We start from the raw sequence: 15,451 nt of genomic DNA, 5'->3' as shown, positions 1-15,451 counted from the left end.
AAGTGTGCACTGACTCCTTTCTGCCCTGTTTAACTCGATCCCCCACTTTATGATCAGAACTAATGCTGTGTGGTGGACACCTAGGGAACAAAAAGTGTCTCCCTGGCACTCTCTTGCTGAGAAAGTGGTCCAGATCCCGAGTGACAGAGACTAGTGCTGGAGATGTCCGGGCGGGCTTCTCAGAGGAGGTGTTTATAGCCTTGCTGAAAAGTGTGAACTGACTTCCTGCTTGACTATCATGAGCCAGTGTCAGGCATATTCTATTGTCTCATCACTAAGGAGGCAGGCAATGTCATCCGCATTTAGAGATGGGAAAACCGAGAGAAGTGAAGTAATTGGATTATACGTGTCGGAGGCAGTGTTCCCATTCAGGACCCTCTGAGGCCAAAGCTCATCTTCCTTTTCCTTCTGCACTAAGATTGTTACCTTCTCCAGGTCTACTAGTGTTTAAGGAACGTCGGGTTTGGAAGTGTGGGGGAAGGACACTGCAGGCTGCCATGGCCTGGGCTTCAGGGGTGTGTGGGCGTCCAGAGGAGGGCTCCGCGGCAGACCCTTCAGGAGCTCCCTCCGGGGGTGGAGGAGAGAAGGCCAAGGCAGGATGGACGAGTGACCTCAACCTGACTTCCAAAACCCCAAGGGGTCAGGATGAGGTGGGAAGGGCGCAGGGTGCATGGGAAGCATATAAATTGGGCTGTGGAGAGCATGGCTGGTGGACGCACTCGGGAAGCAAAGTGTCGTAAGGAAGGCCACTCGGGGGCAGTGTGGCTGGGGCAGAGCAGGAGAGACACTGCTTTGGCCACTAGCTGATGGGCCGGTTGATTACCAGGGCCCCAAATGGGCTGAGACAGTGGGATGAGGAGGCCATCGCCTGGGACATTTGAAAAGGCAGAAGAGTTAGGACTCAGGGCTACTGGGAGACAGAACCCAGGGGTTTGAGGGTCTAAGGTACCTGCTGGAGTTGGGGCTGAAGGGACAAAAGACAGTCTGTGCAGGACTGAAAAGAAAAGGAAGCCTGGGCAAAGTAACAGTGCCCTCCCCGAAGCACTTCAGGACAGCATCCGTACACACCTAGCTGTGATCAGGTCCTATTTATTTTAGAAGCACAAATACTGGAAGGAGTGACGATAACAAGGCACCAGTCCCCTGGACAGGGCCAGAGCCAGCACAGGCCGTCTGTGTGGTCCAGGCTGACCCAGCAGCCTCCATCAGCCTTTTCCTGTGAGGAGAGATGTGAGAACCACCTAGGTAGTGGGGACTCTTCCAGAAGGGTCGGGGAGAACATGCTGGCTCTGGGTCCCTCCAGACCACGTGAAAAGGCCAGAGGGCCCACAACACCCTTGTCCCAGAGCACCTGGGCTGGCTCTGTTAGTGCCTCGGGGTGAGGAAGCCATAGTGCCCTCTGGTCACCAGGAAAGTCCCAGGAAATCAAGAACCACCTGCAATGAGCCCCTCCAGCCAGCCAGCCAGCATCCACATCGGGGCCATCTCTGAAGAGCCTTTGCAGGGGGGCATCCTCAGCAGCGGGACTCCTCAGGATGCCTCCTTTGAGGTCATAAGCCCCAGGCCCCTACACATACTGTTTCTTGGAAGAACAGGTGCTGGGGCGACTGGGGGATTTCCTCCCACTCTGGGGAGGTGGGTCCAGGAAGAGTGGGGGGCTGGAAGAAGCCAGTCTCTCCTCGGTGGTCAGGTTGGCCCAGTTTTGCTCAGTGGATGAGAGTCCGTTGTAGGTGGGGCATGGTGGCGACGAGGGCCCCTCACCCATGGGGAGGTAGAAGAAAACCTGCTCAGGGTAAGGGTCTGAGGAGGTGCCCCGGGCTGGGGGTTTGTCCTGGCCTTGCCGTGACCTTAGCGCCCGGCTGAGGCCGCGGCACAGCAGGTGCACCAGCTCCAGCAGGTTGAGCACCAGGGAGATCACGCCGACCACCAGCATGAAGATGATGAAGATGGTCTTCTCCGTGGGGCGAGAGACGTAGCAGTCCACGAAGTGGGGACAGGGTGCACGCTGGCACACAAACACAGGCTCCATGGTCCAGCCGTAAAGGCGCCACTGGCCATAGAGAAAGCCTGCCTCGAGCATGCTCTTGCACAGCACGCTGGCCACATAGGTGCCCATCAGCGCCCCACGGATCCGCAGGCGACCATCCTCCGCCACCGAGATCTTGGCCATCTGACGTTCCACGGCTGCCAGAGCCCGCTCCACCTGCGGGTCCTTGACTGGCAGGGCCCGCAGCTCACCTTCCTTCTGCCGCAGCCGTTCCTCTCTCCGGGACAGGTAAATGACATGGCCCAGGTAAACCAGGGTGGGTGTGCTGACGAAGAGAAACTGCAGCACCCAGTAGCGCACGTGGGAGATGGGGAACGCCTGGTCATAGCAGACGTTGGTGCAGCCCGGCTGGGCCGTGTTGCACTGGAAATCCGACTGCTCATCGCCCCAGACGGACTCTCCAGCCAGGCCCAGGATGAGGATGCGGAAGATGAAGAGCACTGTGAGCCAGATCTTGCCCACCACAGTCGAGTGCTCCTGGACCTGGTCTAGCAGCTTCTCAAGGAAGCCCCAGTCACCCATGGCTCCAGGCCTCTGTCTGCAGGGAGACAGAGCGCATCAGCATGGCAACGGAGCATTCTCCCCAGTTTGTCCTAGCAACAAGCGTGTGTGTGTGTGTGTGTGTGTGTGTGTGTGTGTGTTTGTGTGTGTGTGTTCCTCCCATGTCCATTCTACCTGCAAGGAGACTCAGGCTCAGCAAGGAGACAGGGCCCAAAGCAGAGCTTTGGATGATGGCTGCTAAATTGTGGGTCCTTGTTTTACTTATCTGAATGGCAGGGGCGGAGGGGTATTCAAGTATTTGTGTCCTCTTGTCTCCAGCCAGAGCCCCAGGAAGACCCAAGGAAATCTGGATTGAGGTGATGCTCCTTTGCTTATGGGATCAGAGAATTTGAGGAATTTATCCAAGGTCACACAGTTGTGCCATACCCTTCCTCCCTTTTGCCCAAGCCTGGCTATGCTCAGAGAGCAGGGTGGGTAGTTGGGTGGGGGTGGTGCTGGTAGAGTTGTTATCTTCAGATTCTTAGGAGACTCAAATTCTCAGGTCTCTGTCCCCCACCCCTCTGCCCCAATCATGTTTCACACAGTTGGTCTCACTGTACTCTCTGGGCTTGCAATGGCAGGTGGGGAGTGGGCTGGAGGGAGGCTTTAGAAGCTGAAGGTGGCCTCCTGCATCGACTCCACCTGGCTACAACAGGGAGCACCTGTCACTTACATAGGGCTACTTGGTCCTGTTCTCTCTCCTGCCCCATCTCTCCCCCCACTTCCACAACTGTCTCTGTCAAATTCTAGACGCTTAAAAGGAATTGCCTGCAGGGTGGAGACACAGGCCACAAAGTTCCCAGAACATTTAGGGGGAAGGAAGGTGGGGGGAGAGGAGAGGGAGGGGCCTCTTCCCGGGGGAGCAAAGCTGTTTCGTGCCAGGCTCTGGAACTAGACCTGGGTTCAAATCTCCCCGCCTTCTTACCAACCGGCTCCATGTCCCCACCCCTTGGGATTCAGTGAAAGCAGGGGAATCGCTCTTGGTGCACAGCCTGGCCAGAGGCAGGCCAGGTGTACGCTGCCTCTGCAGCTGGGATCGCGCAGGGCGCCCCGCAGCAACCCTCGGCCCCTGGCTGTGGCTGGACCCGTGTCACACGTCCCCTCCCCTGACTCACCGCCTGCCTGCCTGCCGGGCCCGCCCAGGTGGAGGTGGGGATGATGGCCGGAGCGGCGCCCGCGGGAGCCCTGCTGGACCGGCACTGGCCGCGCGGGCTCCTTAAATAGCGCGGAGGGGGCGGGGTGGGGGCAGGAAACGCCACCGGAGGGCGGCGGGCGCTGGGGAGACGGGGCGGGGACTGGGAGGGGAAGACTCCCTGAACCCACTCCGGGAGGTGGCACTGTGAACTGGGGGCCGCGGGGGGCTACGTCCTCTTCCCCTCCGCCCCGCTCTCCTTCGAATTCCGATGGCAAGCCCTCTTCGCCGGTTTCCTTGGCCATGGGATGGGAGTTCAAGGCCAGGAGCTGCTGGGGTGGCTGCGTTTGGAAGGATTATATTAAGAGCTTGCAGGTCTGCGCAGCCGGCTGAGAGGCTGCGAGGGGCGGGCGGTGGGACGAGGATGTGGGCACCACTTATTAGGTGGTGGTGGTGTGCCGGGACCTGGCAATCAAGGCTCATTAGGACGTGGGACCCGCGTGGGCGGGAGGGGTCATACTCCACACTTCCTAGAGTCCGAGGTGGATCTGGGGGTCTTCACCTAGCACACGATCTTCCAGAATTCTCAACCATCCCTCTTGCTGGGCAGGTTCCAGAATCAGGGCACTCAGCAACTCCCTGGAGCCCCTTGAGACTGGGAGTCCGGGAGGTCCTGGCCATTAGGCGGCTCCTGTTCCCAGGCCTCTAAGCAGGAGGGGGCATCCGAAGAAATTAAAGGGAGAGGCAGAGCCATCATTCACTAGGCTTCCTGTGGATGAACATTAAAGGGACCAATGGGGATTAAGTGCACCACTGGAGAAAGCATGAGAAACCAGCCAGACCTGGCCTCTGGGTCCAGTTCTCACGGCTGGTGCAGACATTGAGCGCATCAGCCCTTAGGTGACAGTAGCATAGAAGTCATGGGACTCGGTTAGGAACTCTCCCTAGGGGAGACTGCTGGCAGCCAGGTGGAGGGAAGAGTGCTCCAGGGTAGTGGGGGTAGGGAAGGGACTGTGAGGTTTGAGATGGTGCCTCTGTTCCCAGAGTTGCTTGAGCCCCAGTGCCTCAGTTTCTCCCTCTACAGAATGAGGACAGTGATTGCACCTACTTTGCAGGGTTGACGGTGGATGTGCTTAAAGCACTTGGTGCCTGAACGGTACTTACAGGTTTCAAATGAGTGGCTAAAAACACTGTGATAAGACCTTTGTAAAGAGAAGGTGCTGTGGGTTGGTCTCTGAGGGGGCAGAAGCGGCAGGACACTCAGGGACAGCCCCAGGGATTCTGTCTGGGACAGCGAGTGTTGGGGCTCAGACCTCGGAACTTCAGGAATGGCTGCCCCTGGGGGTTCAGGCCAAGCTGGCTTTCCCTTCCAGGCCCTTCTCTCAAGGCCAGGCTGAGCCAAGACTCCTGGGATTCCAAAGCGGACAACTGCGCCCACTTAGTTCTGACCCCTGAGGGCATGGGAATGGAGGCCCCTAGAGACTGGCTCTCGCCATGCCTCCCGGCAGCCTCTGCTCCAGTGTTCCTATGCTGCGCCTGCGCCTGGCTCTCCTGAGGCCTTTCTAACCCAATCAAAGGGAAAGGAAGGGAAAGTAAAGTGGGTGAATGGGGGTGATGTCAAGGCTGCCCTCACCCTGCTCTGACCCCTTCTTAGGGGCCCTGGAGGTCAGGGCTTAAGTAACCTAACCTGAAGGAAGAAGGAGCTGGCACCAGCCAAGACAAACTCTCCAGAACTGTGAATATTTCTGTGGGGGAGACGTTCCTAGAATCCCACACTTCCTCCTTATCTGAGGCCCTCCCAACTCTCCAGCAGCCTCCCAACTGGTCTCCTGGCCTCCAGCTCCACCCCTCCCCTTAGCCTCTGCACTTGCCTAGAATTTGACCACAGTGCTGCCCAGTTTAAAACTTCCTAGGGCTCCCCATTGTCTTCAGGGTAAGGCCTCGGCCACTTCTCCATTCCATTCCTCTCCCTCCTGCGCTCCATCGCCCAGTCCTGTCTAATGATTTGAGGTTCTCTCTGTACTCTCGTCTTCATCCATGTTGTTCCTGCTGTCTGGAGCACTCTCACATGCGGGTCCCTACCGAGATAGAAGATAGGCGGTGGAGAGTAGGAAAGGGACAGTAAAGATGGCGAGGAGAACATGACAATAGCCATTTTAACATGCCCTGACCTATGCATCCTGCCTGCAGCCGCACGCGGGACAACTGAAATATCAAGAACCAATCAAGATAAAGAAACTGTGGCATAGACACACAAGGGACTATTACTCAGCCTTAAAGAAGAATGAAATGATGATGGCATTTGCCAATAAATGGAAGGAACTGGGGAATATGATGAAATAAGCCCATCCCAAAGAACCAAAGGTGGAATGCTTTCTCTGATATGTGGACGCTAATTCACAATGGGGAGGGCGGAAAATAGGGGTATTTTGGACTAGGTAGAGGGGAGTGAAGGGAGGGCAGAGGGTATGGGGGTAGGAATGATAGTAGAATGAATCGGACCCTATGACCCTGTGTGCATGTATGGTTACACGACCCGTGTAACTCTACATCATGTATGCACAGACGAATGAGAAGGTGTACTCCATTTATGTGTGATGTGTCAAAATGCATTCTGTTGACATGAATAACTAATTAGAACAAGAACAACAAAAACCAGTCACGAGGAGTGCATCAGTTTCGTATGTGCCTTTAAAAGGAGGAGCGCTGTCAGACTCAGAGGTATCTTGCTCCTTCCTCCCAGGTGCACTGCGCCAGCAGTTCTTTCTTTCACCTTCCTTTTAAATAAAATTCCCACTTGCTTGCTTACCTTGTTTGCAGTGTTCATTCTTTGACTCTGGGGAACGTAAGCCCGATTCTGACTTTGGGAAACACGCCCAGTCTTTCACGTGTTTGCACGGATGCGCCTTTTCCCAGCCGCCCCCTTGCTGGCTGCCCCTGGGTTAGATGTACCTTCGTCCTTTCAGTGGCTCAGGTACTGCCCTGTGGTACGTTGTCGTTGTTATTGTTTTTTTTTAAATTGTGGTTAAAACATAAATTTACCATCTTAAGAATTATAATTGTGCCAGGCACGACAGTGCAGGCCTGTAATCCCAGCAGCTTTGGAGGCTGAGGCAGGAGGATCCCAAGTGCAAAGCCAGCTTCAGCAATTAGGAGGCCCTAAGCAACTTAGAACCTGTCTTAAAATGAAAAATAAAAATGAATGGGGATGTAGCTCAGTGGTTAAGTCCCCCCCCCCCCCCCGCCACCCTGGAGTTCATTCCTTGATACCAAAAAAAAAAAAAAAAAAAAAAGCATTCCAGTGATCCTGAGTATATTCACATTGTTGTGCAACAGATCCCAGGATCTTTTCATTTTGCAAGATCGAAATTCTATACCCATCAAACAACTCCCTTTTCTTTACACTGATCCCATTAGATTGTGGGCCCCTTGAAAGCAGGCAGCCAGGTCTCACTCATGTCCCAGCACCTAGCAGGGCACCAGATAACGGGTATTTACTGAGGGCCTCCCAGGTGCTGTGACACTGTCCTAGACACTGGATCCACCAGGACACACACACACACACACACACACACACACACACACACACACACATACACACACACAATCCCTGTCCTCAAGCAGTTCACATTTGGCTGAAGGGAGACAAACAAACAAAATTGGGACTTGTTATTGATACGCACCGTGTGTGGGTCAGGTAAAGAGGCCTGAGAGCGTGCAGTTGGCCAGTTTCACCTCCGATAGAAGAGAGGAGAGTTTGCACTAAGCAGCTGATATTGGAGGTGAGCTAGGAAGGAAGAGAGGAAGCCCTATGGCTCTTTGGGGAACTGAGTATGCAAAGGCCCCGAGGCAGGAGATTTTCCTGCTTGAGAAACAGCCAGGCTGTCAGCGTGGCTGGAGCAGGTGATCCAGGAGAGGAGAGGACAGAAAAGCAGTTGGAGGCAGTGGCAGTTGGGCAGGGCAGATCTTGTAGGCCCTGCGTGAGATGTCTTTGGAGATTTTGTCTAACTTAGATTTTGACAGGCTCCCCCTGGCCACTGTGCTGGAATGGACTATGGGGGTTGCAGATAGCATCCCCCTTTAATGTAGGGCTCGCTGCCCAACGTATGGGTTCTGGTCAGCTGGCCACTTCCAACTGCCGGCACTTTCTGGTCTGCTTCTGCTGTCCAGGTGGCCAAGTTCTTGAGCTTTGGCAATGATGAAGCCAAATGATGAGCTTTGGCGGCTGAAGACCCAGTCTTCTTGGCTGTCTCGCGGCCAGTCTGAGCTTCTGGGCTCCTGTGATGGATCTGTGGCTCTGTCCTACTTCACCCCTTTTCCATCTGCAGGGGTAACTCCCAGCATGCTCTCCACACTACCAACCCCTCTCAGAGTCTGCCTCCCAGAGTCGGGCAGGCAGCAGACAGATGGGAGCAACAATCCATGTGAGAGATGAAGGGGTGTCTTAGTGAGGTAGGGCTCCGATAACAGAGTTCCAGAGACTGGGCAGCTTAAATAAAACCACTTGTTTCCCACAGTTCTGGAGACTGGAAATCTGAGATCAGGTGCCCGCATGGTCTGGTTCTTGGTGAGGGCTGTCTTCATAGTTTGCAGATGGCAACCTTCTCATTGGATCCTCTCTCCTTGGGGAGGCACTAAACTTACTCAAGAGGGCTCCATCTTCATGACCTGATCATCTCCCAAAGACCCCACAGCTTAATACATCACAGTGGGGACAGGATTTCAACATATGGCCTTGGAGGAGGGACATGAGTTCAGTTCATACAAGGGATTTGGACCAGGGTGAATGCAGACAAAACTATCTCCTGTTTACCTTGAGCTGCAGAGTGGCCACAACTGTGTGCAGCTGATGTGGACTTGAAGACCGTATATGCCATCTCCATCTGTCATATACACAATTCAGGGAGACTTGCAGTGAATCCTGGTATGGTGGGGAACAAGGAGGTAGAGGTGTATTCTCAGAAGAGAAGACCAAAGGGACATGAGAGCCACCTTGTGGTAACAGCGATGCACCCTGGGGACTCTAGTGAACAGTAGCCCAACACGTGCGGGATGAAATCAGTAAGCTGCTTTGCTCAGAACAGCTCTCAGGCCAAAGATGGGATGTGCAGGGCTGGAATGTTCCTTCCTTTGTGGTCTTGGCCTGCATCCTGGGGAAATGTGGCCAGGACTGGAAGGTCAGCCCATGTCGAGCCCTAAGGCCCTACTCGGAGAGTTGATTATGTTTTCTGGTTGCTTTGGCTTCCAGGCCACCCTGGACCAGGCAGCTGGAGCCACCCAGGAAGATACTGGAATGCACAGCAGCATGTAGGTGAAGATCACTCCTCCCTGAGACTTTATGACCATCAAGTCCTGACCTACAGTGTGGCCTGAGCGTCAGGCACAGATGTTCCTGAGCACTGGCATACAGCGGTATTTATGGGATTCATCAGCGCCATCTTTTGTCTTACCTACAGTGTCTCCTTTGATCCCTACAATTCTACCAGTATGCACTGTCCCGAGTGCTGTACAGCGCCCCTGCCCCTGAGAGCTACTCTCCACCCTGCTGTGCCCTGAGAGGCTGACCTGCATCGGCTGCTTCACAAGCTGCCTTCCCTCTGACTTCTGGTTGGGCTGGGTCAGTGGGAGCCACTGGCAGGTGAGCAGGAGGTGGGAGAGTTTGCTGTGGTGGGATACATCTCTTGGCTCCTGGCTGATGTTACCCTGCTGCTAGCCCCAGGGTACTACAGTATCCCTTGTGGGTTTCCTTAATTATGTCCACACCTTTGAAAACAGTCTTTCTTGGAAACTCCTTAAAACTACTTGGTTTGAATGGACCATCTGTTTTCTGCTGGGACCCAGTTCCTTTTGCACAGATGCCAAGACTGAGGTCCTGAGAGCTCGTCCAGGTCAGGGTGGTGAAGCTGTGAAAAATGATCCAGTCCTGGGAGTGTAGCCCAGCTACCAGTGTAGCCCAGCCCTGGGCCCTGTGAACTCGCTGGCTCATCTGCCTGCCTCGTCCCTGTGGGACAGCAAAGGGGAGCCACAGCTGGTCTCCACAGTGCCCTGGCCTCTGCTTGCACTGGCCCTTGGTTCTCTGGCTTCTGGCTTTCTGGTTCCTGACCTTGGCCAGGATGGTCACTCAATGTTCCTCTGGGTTAGTTTACCCTTGCACCCCCTTTTGCTTCCCATTCTGGTCTGGCCTCGGATGTCGGTGTCCCCTGAATTTCAGGTCATGACAGTGCTGGAAGTGGGGTTGGGAGCCTTCCCAGAGGTGGCCGGTGTGGGTGAGTTTGTTTCTGTCTGTCACAGTCTCTTAGCACCTTGGGCTCAGGCCCTACTTCCCTATGCAGTCTCAGAATCCTTCTATGATCTGGAGTGGGGAAAAAGGACGGAGCCGAATGAGGCCTGGACTGCATGCAGGCTATGTGGCCTCTTGTGAGTGTATACAGGAGTGAAAGTGTGACTAGCAGGGATTGTGTGTACTCAGGGTGGGGGACGCAGGTCGTGATGGTAGTGATTGGTGACAGGGAGGAGGGAGTGTGGTTTGTTCAATGAGAGCTGCAGAGATTGTGTGTGTACTCAGGGCAGAGTCTAATTCTGAGGGTTAGAGGCTCTGTTGTGGAGGGAGGACAGCGCCCTCTTGTGTCCACAGCTAGAATACCAACAGGTATATCAGGTTCCCCAGCTCTAGTCTGCCTAACCCAGCCATCTCCACCCTAGCTTCATCCCCCAGCCACCCGAATCTTCCATCCTCTCAGGGAGCTGTGAGCACAGAGCACAGAGCCAACCTGTATAAAACACAGTTTTATTGATTTCAAGGAGACTGGCCTGTGGGTGTTCCTATGGACACGTCCACCCGAGCTCTGGGGACAGAGGGCACCAGGCTGAGCACCTGGGTAGGGAAGAAGACTGCTGCCTGAGCCTGGGGGAAGGTTTGGGGGCAGGGGGCTGCCGCTGAGGGAAGAGGGTTCCTGGGTGCCTAGAACTCTTGCCTCTTCTCATGTCCATGCTAGGTCCCCAGACCTCCCTCTGCTGGAGAAGCCCTTTCCAACTGTGGAGCCTGGCGGCTTCTCCTGAGGGAGTCTGGTGCACCAGTCTGGGGCGCCCAGGCTGCTGTGCTGCTGCTGCCTCAGCCATTGCCTTAGGGAAGACTGGCTTGGCTTGCTCATCCCCTCAGGGGTCAGGAAGGAGCCCTGCCACCTGGCATGCATACATTAGGTTAATTTGCTTGCTTAAACATCCGCCTCCTCCATGGGTGTGCAGTGTTAGCTGTATCCAGGCGGACAGCACACTACCCAGTGGTCAAAAACAACTGCCCCCAAAGAAATCAGAGAGCTTAGTGAGTTCAAAGAGGGGGCTCCCAGCACCTGTAGGACCTCGTCACCATGCAACACCCCTCGCTCCGCCTCGGGTGTGGTCAGACGGGGGTCAGGTTGGGTGCGGAAGCCTGCAGCTTGGCATCGTCTGGGTTGGGACCCAGCTTTCCAGCCTCTATCAACTTGTGGTGGCAGCGGCAGGTGGAGGCCCGGCTGGTGGAGGATGGGAGGCTGCAGGCCCCTGCCAGTTTGTTCTTTCGAAGTCCTCGCAGAACCCTGTGGAAGACGAGGTAGCAGATCTCGCAGATGGTGAGTACGATGCAGACGGCGGAGGCGCCCACCATGAAGTAGGTGAAGACCTTCTTCTCGGTGGGCCGCGCGATGTAGCAGTCCACGGTGTTGGGGCAGGGGGCCACGCTGGCGCACTGCACCAGGCGCGGCATGCCGAAGCCGTGCCAGAGCGTGTGCAGCACGTAGAGGAAGAGGAACTCGATGATGAGCTTGAAGACGAGGCTGAGCAGGTAGGTCCACCACAGGCCACCATGCTTCTTGCCCGTGTTGCTGTACAGCTTGGCACACTGGTCCCCGTGCTTCTGGCGGTGCCGCCGCTCGCGCTCCTCCCTGTAGGCCACGTGCAGGATGACCAGCAGCGAGGGGCAGGTGACGAAGATGAGCTGCAGGGCCCACAGGCGGATGTTGGAGATGGGAAAGAAGTTGTCGTAACACACGTTCGTGCAGCCCGGCTGCTTGGTGTTGCAGTCGAAGTCCTTCTGCTCGTCACCCCAGACGCGCTCTGCAGCCACCACGTATACCAGCACCCGGAAGACGAACACCACCGACAGCCAGATGCGCCCGAATGCTGTGGAGTACTTGTTGACGCCGCTCAGCAGGGCCTGGAGTGTCTTCCAGTCCATGGTGCCTGGCTGGGGCCCGGGCGGCCGTGCCCACCTGAGGGAATAAGTGGAAAAAACGATCATGTTAAGGAATCAGGAACATTTATTGAACATTTACTATGTGCTGGGCATTGTTGTGAGTTCTGTATGTGGACAGACATGTTCCATCATCACAGCATTCCTTTGAGATTGGGACTGTTATTTCTCCCAAGCTGGAAGCAGGAAACTGAGGCGCAGTGAGAAGTCACCTGCTCAAAGTCACAGAGCTAGTAAGCCAGCAGAAGGGAAAGTGCGCTTGTAGCTAAAAATGACCATTTACTGAGCACTTACCATGAGCCACCATGAAGCTAACTACTTGATGTGAGAAAGCTCATTTAATCCTGTAATGACCCCATGGGGTAGATACTACTTTGCTCCCCATTTACAGATGAAAAAACTGGTAATAAAATGTCATAAAGATTGCAAAGCACACACTACATAGTAAATGTTCATTAAATGCCAGAGAGGCAGGTCACTCACTTAAGATGAGGGCTGGATTCAAGGCCAGGCTGCCCTGCCAGGGCCTGTACTCTCCACCTCTCCCCACCTGCCCTTCTCTGCTGCACACCTGCCCTCGACCAGGTTCTGTATCTTGTCCATGCCTCCACAGCAGCCTGTGAAGTTAGAGCTGTGAGCCCCAATCTCCGGGAGGAAACTAAGTCTGGGAGAGGAGGAAGAGCCGGCCAAGGGAGGCGTGGAGGGTGCAGGAGGGTTATGGTTTTGCTCCTGGGAGGTCACCAGATCCAGGAACTATGAAGAGACAGTCCCCTCCTCCCCATGCGGAGCCTGGGGAAGTCCCAGCCAGCCCCAGCCATGCTGTTTGCCAGGGCTTTGTGGTGGGGAGGTGTGCTCTGGTCAGGCCCTAAATCACACATCTCTCCTGGCCCCGGAGTGACTCAGAGGGCGTGGATGGGCGAGTCGGCTGAGTGCACCTGGGACGGTGGTGCGCTGGGAGGGTGAGAGCAGGCACCTCTCCTGGTGCTTGTGTGGGCCTGTGCGCACACGCAGTGCTTCTGGAGCTGGGCCGGTGCTCTGAGCATGTGTGACGCCTGTGATGTCCACACTACTGCCACGGCCCCCTCACTGGCCTCGAGGCTACTGCTCCTGTGCCCCTGAAGCCACTCAGCACACTCAGGTCACCTGCTTAAAACCCAACACTAGTTTCTCACTGTTTAGAACCGAACCCCGGATTCTGCATTTTCACTGTCTTCTCCCACACTCTTGCTCCGCCTCTCTGCTCCGGCTGCACGGGGTGCCTCTGGGCTTTACGTTGATTCCTTCTGCTTGGAATGCTCTTCCTCAAGAACCCCACACGGCTGGACCCTTCTCATTACCTCTGTTCAAACGTCATCCTATTAGGGCCTCTTCAGATTACCTTGCATCTGAACCTGCCTCCAGCCGCTCTGCTCTGCTTGGGCCCCCCTTCTTTCCTTTGCACTGCTTAATCGCCATTTGAAATGAAAGTATTTATCATTTTTTTTGTTCATATTTGTTATCTGGCTCCCCAATTAGAATGTCAACTCCATTTTGTTCAGGGCTTCCTGTTTGTGCCTAGTGCCTGCCACACAGGAGGTACTCTCCAAATGCTGCAAACAAGTCAATTCTCAGAGAGCCAGTGGGAAGGCCTGGCAGGTGCTAGGTGGACTGGGCAGGCTTCCTGAGGGCCTGCTCCCTGGAAGCACAGTCTCCTACAGATGGGGTGACTGGGAAGATCTCAAATCTGGAGACCCTCCCCTATGCCCCACTCTGATCCCTCCAAGCCCTATGCACTGACCACGGAGTCATGCCTGGAATCAGACCTCAGCTCTGCACTTACCAGCTGGGGGTGTCCAAGAGTTCTCTAAGGTAATTGACCCTGTTTCCTCACCTTCAAAGGGAAAGAATTCCTATTTTTTCGAACTGTTTGAAGATCCTAGGAGACGGTTCCCTCCCCTGACTGCCATTCACCTGGGGAGAGTTCAGGAGGGTGAGAAGGAGATGGAAACATGACGTGACAGCCCCGGAGGAAAGGAGCCCCAAGAACTGCTTCCACCTGACACCCTCCACCGCTTCCCCCAGGGGTGAAGTCCCCTCCTGGGGGATGCCCCCACCATCCACCTCCAGGCGCTCATTGCCCAGTCCCGCCTGCCAGACACACCCTAGGGAGGCGACTCATGGGGAAAGAATCTCCCTCCCAGACCGCGCTGGCGACCGGCGGATCCGGTTTGGACCCCCTGAGGTCCCCCACTACCAGCTCCCAATACAACTGTTTTAGCCCAACCCCGGAGGGTGGGGGGGGGGGACCGCGCCTGGTTTTGCTCTTCACCCGCTCCATGCCCTCCAAAGACAAAAGCCCCCTTCCTTCCCACGCCCGTTCCCTTTATTCCTGGCAGCTTGGGAGCTTGTGGTCCTGGGGCGATTGGAGTGAGGGGTGTCGGTCCGGGAACTTCCAGCCGCCGGGCAGGCCACCCCGCCAAGAACCGAGGGGCGACAGGCGGAGGTAGGTTGGGGTGCTGGGGGTCTCCCTGCGCCCCGACCCCAGCCCCGCCGAGGGGAGCGCAGGGAGCACTGGCACCCGCGGGGACCGCTCCCGTCCCGCTCTTACCGTCAGCGGCGCGGCCACCTTGGGGCCTGGCCCCGCGTCCCCGAGGCCCGCAGCAGAGGAGGCCCGAGGGAGGCCCAGCGCAGCTCTGAGGTCCCGGAGGCGCGCGGCGGGCAGAAGCGGGTGGGCGGGGAGGGAGGGTCCAGGGTCGGGGCGGAGCCCCAGCCGCCCTAGTGGCCCGGGTTCGAGTCCCCGCGCCGCACGCGCTCCGGGCGCGCTCCCCAGCGGCTCGCGGCTCGGCCCAGGCTCGTTTGCTCACGAGTGGAATGGGACATCGGTGGCCATGGGCAGGGCTGTGGCAAAGGCGCCAATGAGATTCGAGGCGTGAGGCCGTCGGCAAACTGTTCGGCGCCGCGGCCGCGGGACAGCCTGCAATCACGACTCGCCCCCGCGCCTCACCACGGATTCTGTGCCAGTGCCCTGCCCATCCGGGTCCCCGCCCCGCGCAAGGCCTCGACCCTGCGTGAGGACACTCTGGAAGCCTGCCCCCTGCCCTCGCCCCACCCGCTCCCCACGAGGGACTCTCATTCACAGCGCTGACCAGCAGGCACACTTTGGAGAGCCGAGTGGGGACCAGACTCTGTGCCCACGGCGGGGCTACAGGGAGACCAGTGCGGGAAAGATTTGCACGGGGAGGGTGGGATGGGGAGGGCTTTGCCTGGAGTTACTGCAAAGACCAGAGCCAGTCCCGGGCAGGGTCAGACCTGTGGCCTGCACCCACTGGGCAGGGCGGGGGGCTGCGGCTGGGTTGCACCTGGCCTGGGCTCTGGGAACAAGGATGCTTTGTCTTATTTACGAGTTTGCTATAACTAGGAACCTAACAGGAGCTCATGGTGTCCCACACTCCTTGGGAACCCCCTGGCTTCTGCACTTTGGGAATCCCTGAATCTTAGTCATCCTTAGTCACCCTTAGTCACCCTC

At 56.4% G+C, this 15,451-nt stretch overlaps 2 protein-coding genes across 3 annotated transcripts; both read right to left on the bottom strand.

Moving 5' to 3' along the window:
• Positions 1–1,045: 1,045 nt before the first annotated feature.
• Positions 1,046–3,791, bottom strand: GJA4 (gap junction protein alpha 4). 2 transcript variants are annotated; one of them, XM_079125598.1, is made up of 2 exons: positions 3,710–3,791; positions 1,046–2,585 (listed from the first exon to the last, which is right to left on the bottom strand). In XM_079125598.1, the coding sequence occupies exon 2, from the start codon at positions 2,567–2,569 to the stop codon at positions 1,568–1,570; it is 1,002 nt and encodes a 333-aa protein (XP_078981724.1). In that variant the 5' UTR covers positions 2,570–2,585; positions 3,710–3,791; the 3' UTR covers positions 1,046–1,567. The 2 variants fall into 2 exon arrangements, with proteins under 2 accessions (XP_078981724.1, XP_078981723.1); XM_079125597.1 differs by having other exon boundaries at positions 1,049–2,585; positions 3,703–3,779.
• A 6,694-nt stretch (positions 3,792–10,485) lies between these two features.
• GJB3 (gap junction protein beta 3) lies at positions 10,486–14,912 on the bottom strand. The gene is made up of 2 exons (XM_079148691.1): positions 14,534–14,912; positions 10,486–11,965 (listed from the first exon to the last, which is right to left on the bottom strand). The coding sequence occupies exon 2, from the start codon at positions 11,929–11,931 to the stop codon at positions 11,119–11,121; it is 813 nt and encodes a 270-aa protein (XP_079004817.1). The 5' UTR covers positions 11,932–11,965; positions 14,534–14,912; the 3' UTR covers positions 10,486–11,118.
• Positions 14,913–15,451: the final 539 nt, after the last annotated feature.

This window comes from Sciurus vulgaris (genome assembly GCF_902686455.1).
Source record: "Sciurus vulgaris genome assembly, chromosome: 1".
Taxonomy (NCBI): domain Eukaryota; kingdom Metazoa; phylum Chordata; class Mammalia; order Rodentia; family Sciuridae; genus Sciurus; species Sciurus vulgaris.
The sequence above is the reverse complement of the archived record's forward strand: the minus strand, read 5'-3'. Positions and strand labels throughout refer to the sequence as shown.

What these genes read in the sequence shown, in the direction of transcription:
- GJA4 (XM_079125598.1), bottom strand. Translation starts at nt 2,569, where the DNA reads ATGGGTGACTGGGGCTTCCTTGAGAAGCTGCTAGACCAGGTCCAGGAG.
- GJB3 (XM_079148691.1), bottom strand. Translation starts at nt 11,931, where the DNA reads ATGGACTGGAAGACACTCCAGGCCCTGCTGAGCGGCGTCAACAAGTAC.